This window comes from Stenella coeruleoalba (genome assembly GCF_951394435.1).
Source record: "Stenella coeruleoalba genome assembly, chromosome: 4".
Lineage (NCBI taxonomy): Eukaryota > Metazoa > Chordata > Mammalia > Artiodactyla > Delphinidae > Stenella > Stenella coeruleoalba.
The window spans coordinates 52,710,972-52,721,427 of NC_137149.1; the positions used below are offsets into that span (position 1 = coordinate 52,710,972).

At 41.5% G+C, this 10,456-nt stretch overlaps 1 protein-coding gene across 1 annotated transcript in view; it reads left to right on the forward strand.

Moving 5' to 3' along the window:
- TBC1D19 (TBC1 domain family member 19) overlaps nucleotides 1-9,380 on the forward strand; it is a 199,872-nt gene extending 190,492 nt beyond the window's left edge. Inside the window, exon 20 of the mRNA XM_079919381.1 lies at nucleotides 9,204-9,380. Coding sequence (XP_079775507.1) covers nucleotides 9,204-9,229 — 26 coding nt within the window. The 3' untranslated portion in view covers nucleotides 9,230-9,380. The remainder of the gene's footprint in view (nucleotides 1-9,203) is intronic.
- Nucleotides 9,381-10,456: the final 1,076 nt, after the last annotated feature.

The window sequence follows — 10,456 nt, forward strand, 5'->3', positions numbered from 1 at the left end:
GCTCCACCCCCTTGCCTCCCCCCACCTCCATGCAAAGTGGTCTGGGAAATAAGAGCCAGCAAAGGAGATGGAAAAGGAGTAGCCACTGTGAGAAAAGAGACCCTAGGGGAATGTGGGGTCCTGGGAGCCAACTGCAGAGAGTGCTTCCGGGAAGAGAGGCTGGTAAACTATATCAGATTCTGCAGGGGTCACAGAAGCTGAGGGCAGATAATTGACCACTGGATTTAGCAACATGGAAGCTACTAGGGACTTGAAATATCAAAGTGGGAGCAAAGCACTGGTAGGGTAGGTTCAAGAGAGACCAAGATGAGGAGAAGGATAGACAGTAAATTTAGACATAGCCCTTTGAATGAGTTTTGCTATTAAGGAAGCCAATTAAAGGGGCTAGAGCTGGAGGAGAATATGGGGTCAGGAGAGGGCTTTCCTGAAGCTGGGAGAAATTGCATCATAATTGTATGTCACCAGAAAACTGGGGGTTCATTGGCTGAAGCAGCCTGTCATAAGCATAAAACTTCTTTGACATCTTAAAGATTCAGATCAATTTTCCCTTTTATTCTGAAGAATATGTATTAATTTACAAGCAACTTATCCTCCCAAAATCTTTGAGTAAAATTGACCCTCCCAAAAAAAAAAAAAAAAAAAAAAAAAAAAGCTATATTTGTCCTCTTTCCCTGCAAGTACTCAAAATATATACATGCCCCATTCTGAGAAGCTGAGTTCAGATCAAGGTCTGTCTGTTTAGCCTGGCTTTCCACGCCCTCTATACCCTGAACACAGCTCCTTTCCTGGCCTCCCTATCTCTCTGCACCAACACACACACCCTGTCTGCAGCCTTCCTGCCTTTCCAGGCAAATGGGTCCCTTAAGGAGGTAGTTCTGTGACCAAAAAGTTAAACAATTCTGCCTTTCTCCCAAGTCAAAACATTCAAACTCCTAGCCAGCTTTGAAATAAAGGGTTTTTCTTTCCTGTTACCCTTAAAAAAACACCAACATTTAACAGACAACCATAAGACTTGGGGAACCAAATAATGTAGAAGTTGCATGCTGAAGAGACCTACGAAGTGGGCCAAGAGGGATGTGACGAAGAAAGCCTAAAGTATAGGGGGTGACTCTGTCAGTGGTGACTTGACCCCTCTCTACCAAGAGATGTGCAGTGACCATGCAATCTGTGTCTATTAGGATTCCTCGTATGGTGTGTGTCAGAAGTCCAATTCAAACTCACTAGACAAAAGTGATAATTTACTTGCTTATATTACTAGAATGTTCAAAGGAGGTGAATCAGCTCAGGCATGACATGATGTCATTAAGAATCCATTGCTTTGTTTCTGTGTTGACTTCAGTCTCAGGCTCTTTCTAGTGGCAACAAAGACAGCCACCAGCAGCTCCAGACTCTTGCTTCATAGCAACTGAAATCTCAGAAGGACAGTCTCACTCTTTCCCAACAGTTCTAGCAAGCCCTGGGAAGAGATCTGATTGGCTCATCTTGGGTCCTGAGCACATTCCTGGACCAATCATGTGGCCAGGTAGATGCAGAGCTCTGAATAGCTAGGTCTGAGTCATTTGCCTCCATCCTCGAGCTTGGCAGTGCGATCTCATTGCCTAAGGATAAGGGAGACATTGTCCCTAAAGGAAAATTGATGTTCTGTTGCCAAAAAGAAGGGGGATGCATATTACAGGAGTAAAAAGAAATATTGATGTTAATTCTACGCTACTAATTTCAATTTATTTTTGAAGGAAAAAAATCCTAATTTAGTCAAGAATTATTGTCACTTAACTATTCACATTTTCCAGCCTACTTTGTTAATGCCTTGGAGCTTAAAATTAATTTTTCTAAATAAGAAAATAAGCCAAATGAACTAGGAAGATGAAATTAATGAGACAAATATCTAACATTATTGAAACAGAAATCAACAAAATAATTAAAGGATAAATAAATCCAAAGTTGAATTACTTGCAGAGACTAATAAACAGATTTTATGAGCTTTATTAAGGATAAAAGAGAGAAAAATGTACATTTATAAGTAAAAAGGAAACACAACCACCTATACAGAAGAGACTAAAAGTCACAAATGGATGTACAATGGAAAACATCAAGGAAATGTATGACTTTTAAAACAAAATACAAAGTATCAAAATTAATCATAAAATAACTAGAAAAGTCAAATATTAATTACCACAGAGGAGATGGAAAATGTGACTTTAAAACCACCATTGAAACAGACATTAGTATCTGATGGCATCACAGTTGAATTTCAACTTTTAAAAATGGATAATTAAATGTTACTTAAATAATTCTAAGCCATAGAAAACTGTAAAAAGTTCTGTAATTCATTTAAAAGATAAAATAAACTAATCAATTAAACATAAATGTAAAACTTGAAAACAAATCAGTTAATACAATCCAGCAATGAATCAGAAGAATAATAGCTTCATGACTGAGTTTTTATTCCAATAATTCAAGGTTAGTTTAGTTTCAGAAAATCTGTCAACATAATTCATTACTACAACATTTTCCCAATTATCTATTAATACTTAACAAATGACCTCAAAACCTGTGGCTTCAGTAAATGACCATGTAGTATTGCCTGTGATTCTGTAGTTTGGCTGGGCTCAGCAGGGCAGCTGTGTTCCACATGATGTTGTTGGGTCCCTCATGTGATTGTCTCTGACTGGGAGTTCAGCTGGGCCCGGAGCATCCAAGATGGACTCTCATCACTCAGTTTAGCCTAAGCTTTGTTACAGCATAGTGCCTGGCTTCTGAGGGGGAGTGTTCCAAGAGGACCACTTCCATTGTGCAAGTGCTTATCAAGCTCTGATTGCAGCAATTGGCTGAAGTCACACAGGGGTGGGAATACTGGGAAGGGTATTCATCGGGGTCACCAATGTAACAGTCAACCACAATATTAAAAGAGAAAAATCATAGGACCCTACCAATGAGTACCAAAACAAATTTGATAAAATTAGCAGCCATTTCTAATAAAAAACTAGGTAAAAGAGGTATGGAAACCAAGAACAAACATTTCTATTGAATCATGTGAAATCACCAATGTTCATCTCTTTTAGACCTATAAAACAATCGCATATGGTTCAACCTAATATTGACCTAACTGCAAAGTGCTGAAACTATTTCCATTAAAAAAAGGAACTTGGAAGGAAAACTATAATCATCATTATTTAACAATGTCTTGGGTTCTAAAAAATGCATTCAGACAAGAATATGAAATAACTGGTATAAATGTTGAAAGAGTCTAAAAGATCTCTGTTTGCTGATGATATGGTTATATATCTAGAAAACCCAAGATGATCTTATAAAATGCTACAAGAATTAATAAAAAAAAAACTACAATGAGGTATCACCTCACACCAGTTAGAATGGGCATCATCAGAAAATCTACAAACAACAAATGCTGGAGAGGGTGTGGAGAAAAGGGAACCCTCTTGTACTGCTGGTGGGAATGTAAATTGATACATCCACTATGGAGAACAGTGTGGAGGTTCCTTAAAAAACTAAAAATAGAATTACCATATGATCCAGCAATCCCACTACTAGGCATGTACCCAGAGAAAACCATAATTCAAAAAGACACATGCACCCCAATGTTCATTGCAGCACTATTTGCAATAGCCAGGTCATGGAAGCAACCTAAATGCCCATCGACAGATGAATGGATAAAGAAGATGTGGTACAGGGCTTCCCTCGTGGCGCAGCGGTTGAGGCTCTGCCTGCCGATGCAGGGGACGCAGGTTCGTGCCCCGGTCCGGGAAGATCCCACATGCCGCAGAGCGGCTGGGCCGGTGAGCCATGGCCGCTGAGCCTGCGCATCCGGAGCCTGTGCTCTGCAACAGGAGAGGCCACAACAGTGAGAGGCCCGCGTACCGAAAAAAAAAAAGAAGATGTGGTACATATATTCAATGGAATATTACTGAGCCATAAAAAGGAATGAAATTGGGTCATTTGTTGAGACGTGGATGGATCTAGAGATTGTCATACAGAGTGAAGTAAGTCAGAAAGAGAAAAACAAATATCGTATATTAACGCGTATATGTGGAACCTAGAAAAATGGTACAGATGAACCGGTTTGCAGGGCAGAAATTGAGACACAGATGTAGAGAACAAACGTATGGACACCAACGGGGGAAAGCCATGGTGGGGGTGTGTGGGTGTGTGATGAATTGGGAGATTGGGATTGACATGTATACACAGATGTGTATAAAATTGATGACTAACAGGAACCTGCTGTATAAAAAAACAAATAAAATTAAATTTAAACATTAAAAACAAAACTAATGTGTTCTTTCTTTGGGCAATAAGCACTTGAAAAACAAAATGGGGAAAACTGTTTCATTCACAATAAAGTCAAAACTTTTCTAGAAATAAATTTAATAACAAGGACACAACCACAAATCAAAGTATCTAAGCCAAAATCTTAACAAATAGAAAAATATTTCATAGTCTTAGTTGAGAGGACAATGTGACTTAAAAATCCACTCTCCCACAGGAATAAAGATGCAGACGTAGAGAATGGACTTGAGGACACGGGGAGGGGGAAGGATAAGCTGGGATGAAATGAGAGAGTGGCATGGACATATACACACTACCAAATGTAAAACAGATAGCTAGTGGGAAGCAGCTGCATAGCACAGGGAGATCAGCTTGGCGCTTTGTGACCACCTAGAGGGGTGGGATACGGAGGATGGGAGGGAGATGTAAGATGGAAGAGATATGGGAATATATGTATATGTATAGCTGATTCACTTTGTTATACAGCAGAAACTAACACACCATTGTAAAGCAATTATACTCCAATAAAGATGTAAAATAAATAAATAAAATTCTTAAAAAAAAAAAAAAGAAGAAAGAAACATCTATATAAACCCAGCCCAGCCAGGCCCACAGCCATCAATCAGCAATGCAGGAATCAGCCTTAATCTAAGAGCACACATTTTTATCGCCCTAAATTTCTATTAGTGAAAATAGAAAAATCAGCCCTCCTTTTCTTCTAAAGGACTGATAAATTTGGAGGAAGGAATTATATGTCTGGTGAAACACTGTATTAAACATAAAAATCCAGTCTCCCAAAATTAAGATATAAGTCTAATGTGATTACAGTTGGAATGCCAGCAGTGTTAGGAAGGTGAGGAATGGCTAAAATTATCTTAAAATTTGTACGGAAGGATAAGTGGCTGAGAATAATTAACAGAAAATTTTGAATAGGCAAAAATATTAATTAAAGTTAAGGGAAAAATTATACAGTGAAAACTTTTTTCCATCCTTGTCCCACATCTGCCCAGGTCCCCCCCACCCATATCCTTCCAGAATTTCTTTGTATAGGTAAAAGTAGATACAAATACAGAATCTTGTTTTTTCCACACTTTTTACATAAAGCGTTGCATATTATTCATTCTGAATCTTGTTTTTCTGTTTACTAAGTCTCCAAGGTATTTGTAGTATAAAAAGAGCTTTTCTGTCCTTTACTATATAGCTCTTCATGTTCTGTTGCATAAATATACCTTAATTATGTAACTATCCTCTGCTATTGAAAGTTGATGTTGTTTCTAATATTTTGTTACTACAAACAATGTTGCAACTGTGTGTGTCACACCTTTTCTCCTTAATGAAAATGTATCTGTAGAATAATTTCCCAAAAGCACAGTTGCCGGGAAGATGCATTTGACATATCGCCCGATTGCCTTACCTAGGGGTTATGCTCTTATCAGAAATGAATAAGAATATGTTTGCCCATAGCCTCACCAACACAGCAAACTTTTGGATTATTGCCAGTTTAAGGGGTAAAAATGGTATCTTGGCACAGTACATTAGGAGTGAGATTGAGCATCTTTTAAAAGATATTTGTATTTTCTTTACAAAAACTCGTCGTATCCTTTGCTCATATTTCTACTGGGTTGAATGAGAGATAAATAAATCGGTGGAACAAAGCAGTGTCCTGAATGGATCTAACCACATACTTATAGTTTCTGGTAGGACCAAAGTGAGTTTTCACCTATAGAAAAGGCAAATTTATAAACACAGAAAGCAGATCTGTGGTTGCCTAGGCTGGAGGGTAAACAGGCATTAAGAAAACTTGTCGGGGTGATGGAAATATTCTGAAACTAGATTGTGATGATGGTTGCCAAACTCTCTAAACTTACTAAAAATCACTTAATGATGGGTTTATTTTATATGGTGTGTAAATTATACCTCAGTAAAGCTGTTTTTAAAAGTCATTTTTCAATCCAGTAGGGAAGGATTAGATATTAAATAAGATTGCTAAAACAACTGACTCTCCAGCCAGAAGAAAATAAAAATGAACCCCTCTTTTATCCCATATGCAAAAATAAATTCTGGGTGGATTAAAGCCCTAAATGTAAAAAATTAAATAGGATAAATAATACTAGAACATCACACGTAAAATCAAGGATGGGTGAAAGCTTTTTAATCAAGACTGGAAACTCGGAAGCTATCAAAAAGGACATATATACATATTTGATAAAATGAAAATCAGAAATATTTGGAAAAGATACCATGAACTAAGTCAACAGATAAACACTAGATTGGGGAGCAGGGGAGGACTGTCAACTCAGAGATCAGACAGAGGGTAAATGGCTATAATATACAAAGAACTCTTACAAAACAAATAAATAAGACAGGGATAAACACCACAACAGAAAATTGAGCCAAGAATATGAATAGGCAATTCACAAAAAAGCAATTCCAGGTAGCCAACAAATACATGAAAAGAGGCTCAAACTCACATGCACTCAAGGAGATGTGAATAAAGCCACAATGAGACATCAGTTTGCACGGGTCAGATGGAAAAATTAGACAGCAGCAATCCTTATTGCCAAAGGGGATATGGGGACTTTCGTAGTACATTTCTGGTTGGAAATATGTATTAATGCAGTCTTTTTGGAAAGCAATATGGCAACATCTGTTATGATTAAAAATACATTCATCTTTGACCAGAAAATCCACTCCTGGGAATCTGTCTCTTAGGAATGAAAGCTTCCAAACCGAAGGACATATTTACATGGAAGTGGACTGCATATGATAAAAACAAACAAACAAAAACCGAAAACTGGAAACAAAGTGAGTATCGTCCATATGGGAATGGTTGAATAAATTATAGTTCTGTCACCCCATAAAGTTATATGTGGTCATTAAAAAGAATAAGTTGGGGCTTCCCTGGTGGCGCAGTGGTTGAGAGTCTGCCTGCCGATGCAGGGGACCCGGGTTCGTGCCCCGGTCTGGGAAGATCCCACATGCCGCGGAGCAGCTGGGCCCGTGAGCCATGGCCACCGAGCCTGCGCGTCCGGAGCCCGTGCTCCGCAACGGGAGAGGCAGCAACAGTGAGAGGCCCAATTACCGCAAAAAAAAAAAAAGAAGAATTTGGAGCTAAACTGAGTGAATTAAGAGAGATTCCATGAGGTGTTAGAGATTTTTTTAAAAAAAGCAATGATTATATGAACATGGAGAAAAAATAACGGAAGGATAAGGTCTTATTCAGCTAGGGCTGCTGTAACAAAATACCATAGCTTAATTATCAGACATTTACTTCTTACAGTCCTAAAGGCTAAAGTCCAAGATCAAGGTATCAAGAAATTCAGTTCTTGGTAAGTGCCCTCATCTCACCCTAATTACCTCCCAAAGACTCCACCTCGTAATACCATCGCATTCGGAGTTAGGACTTCAACATATGGATTTGGAAGGACAGACACATCCAGTCCATACAGATATGTCCTAATTGGTCTATACAGGTTGCCTGGGGTACCAACAATGCACTGGGGGTGCTACAGTACAACTGAAAAAGAGAAGAATGGAAAAAGAAGAAAATAAATCACAAGGTTTATCTGTTAAAATAAAGATTTATCTTGTTCCAACAGATTTCAGGGCACCTGACTAATAGTTGCAGCCCGTAAGGTTTCTCCCTGTTTTCAACATGGAGAAAGGCTGGCTCAGAGAGGATTATTTCCTGAGCCAGGGCCTCACAGCAAGGCAATTACTGAACCATAAATACCACCCAAGCCTCCTGACTTTCCCATGGCTTGAATCGGAACTATTCCCAGATAAATATAACCAAGTCATTAGCATGAAATCGATGAACACAAGCATATAAATGACAAAGGCTTGGCTTCACAGCCTGGGAGTTTGGAATTGGCCCCGCGACTTCAGAGAGTATCCAGTGTCGCTTCGCGGGGTGGAGGTGAAAGTGGCTTGCCTCTGTGTGTTTCCGAAAGAAACAGAACAAATGCGGTTGTGGCTGGAGCCGCACGAGTCAGCTCTGTGGCCCCGCTGCCAGTTGTCTCCAGCCCATTTGTGGCAAACGGTGCATCTGGAGGGATTAACAGGGAGTAGGAGTGGGTGAACAGATGCAACAGATCAGAGAGGAAATCTGTTCCTGGGTGGCTCTTGGCAAGCTGGAGGGGGTTCTGGCAGAACAGCGGGGAGTGAGAGAGGCTGGGGAAAGGAGGAGATGGAAATGTTTCTTTCATTTTTGATTTTGCAGGGCCCTCTGAACAAGAATTTTTACTGCTTGCATGCCCTCAATAAACTGCAGCTACATTATAAATAAAGGGGAAGAGGGGAGTTGATTTAGGAAGGGTGAATTTTCCGGAATTCAATGGATTCAAATGAATCCAGATGGAATTCAATGGGCAGCCTCAATTTCTCTTCCAGTGGACTTGTCTCAGAGCGCCCAGGGATCTAACTCCTACAAAAAAACAAAACAAAAACAAGTAGCTAGCTGCCTTTTTCTGGGTTATTAAAAAGTTGACAACTGGTTATCTCTGCCAGCAGATCATGGGCATTTACCCTCGCATCTGAAAGTGTACCTGGGACGTGACTCCCTCCCCAGCCTTTCACCTGGGGCGGGGGGCAGTTGGCGGACCTCAGCTAAACCCTGAAAGAGCAGGGAAGCAACCTCATCCCAGTAAAAGCGGGGCTGGCTCTGATGGGCCAAGACGACCAGGCACGGCCGCAGGACTGAACCGGCTTTGCCTGAGCAGCTGCAGGAGAGGCCAGCCCAGGCTTGAGGGCCCCTCTCCCCTTCCGTGCGCGCAGCCATCCACTTCACTAGCACTTGCGCCATGTGCAATAAATGGAGCTCTTAAACGGGAAGCAGCAGACACAGTCCAGAGGGCAAGGTTTATTTTTATTTAGAAACATTGAAGAGGAAAAATTTAAACCTGATTTATATATTTACTCAGGGAGGCGGACAGCTGAAACATTCTAACCTAGACTCAGGAGGAGAAGCTGAAGATTGCCTTTCTGCAGTCAGCCACCGGCCACAGAGAAACCCCCTGGTTGAAAGAAAGAGGGTGTGAAGATTCAGGAGAGTCAGGAAATCAGTTTACAGTTTGAGGTCACGTGGCCCAGCCCCTCATCGCACAAATGCTTCATTGGACTTGCCATGAGACTCTGGGCGAATTACTTAGCTGCTCTCAGCCCTGGTGTTTGCGTCTGTTATAGTTGGAGGGGAAAATACCTAGCTCGTAGAGCTCTTATGAGATTAAAAAAAAAGGGAATGTAAAGTGCTGGCATATAGGAAGTGCTTAATAAAAGTGAGCTATTATTCCCTAACTCTACGTTAGGCCTAGGAAACTACAGTTTCCTGGACCCTCTTATATGAAGACTCATGGGTCTGAGGAAAGGCCCAGGAATCTGTATTTTGAATATGCTCTCCAAGGGTTTCTGCTGGGCAACCAGGTTTGGAGACCAGGGTCTCACGACCTCATGCAGAAGTGTCCCCAGCCCCTACAGTGGACGCCAGTAATATTCTCAACCCAGAGGTCCTCATTAGGAATCGGATGAGATGCCTAACAGACCAATGGATGCCTAACAGAAGTACAGAGCTGCGTAATTCCCCTCGAACTGCTCCTACCTCGCCCACACCTCCCAGATCACAGCCTTATCCACACAGTCGCTCAGGCCTCCAGCTTGTGCTCTCTCTCCCCTTCCCCGCCTCCTACCCCAACAAGTCCCATCACAGCCTCTCCTCCTGACCTCCCCCTTACCTGATCTGTCTCCCGTCTTTCCCTTGTGCTCCACTGCTGACGCCCATGCACAGGCAGAGAGAGCTCTATAAAGATTAAATCAGGTCCCCGGGCCCCCTGCTCCCAAGGCCTGCCTCTCTCCTCTCTCCTTGCTGCCCTGCTCTAGACTTCAGCCACAGCCACCCCTCTCTCCTGTGCACATGCTAAACTTGTGCCTCACTCCCGGCCTTGGCACTGGCTCTTACCTGTGCCTGGAACCTGTGCTCCCTGCCACTCACCCCCGGCCTTCCTGCAGCTGCTTTCTCCTCATCCAAGTCTCTGCTTGCAGGCCATCTCTTCAGAGAGGTTTGCTCTGACCGTCACAGCAAAGGGACTAACTCTGTGAGGTTTGGCAGGTCACTCAGCTTTTCTGGAACTCAGTTTCCTCATCTGTAAAATGGGGATAATATTAGCACCTGCCCCTTAGG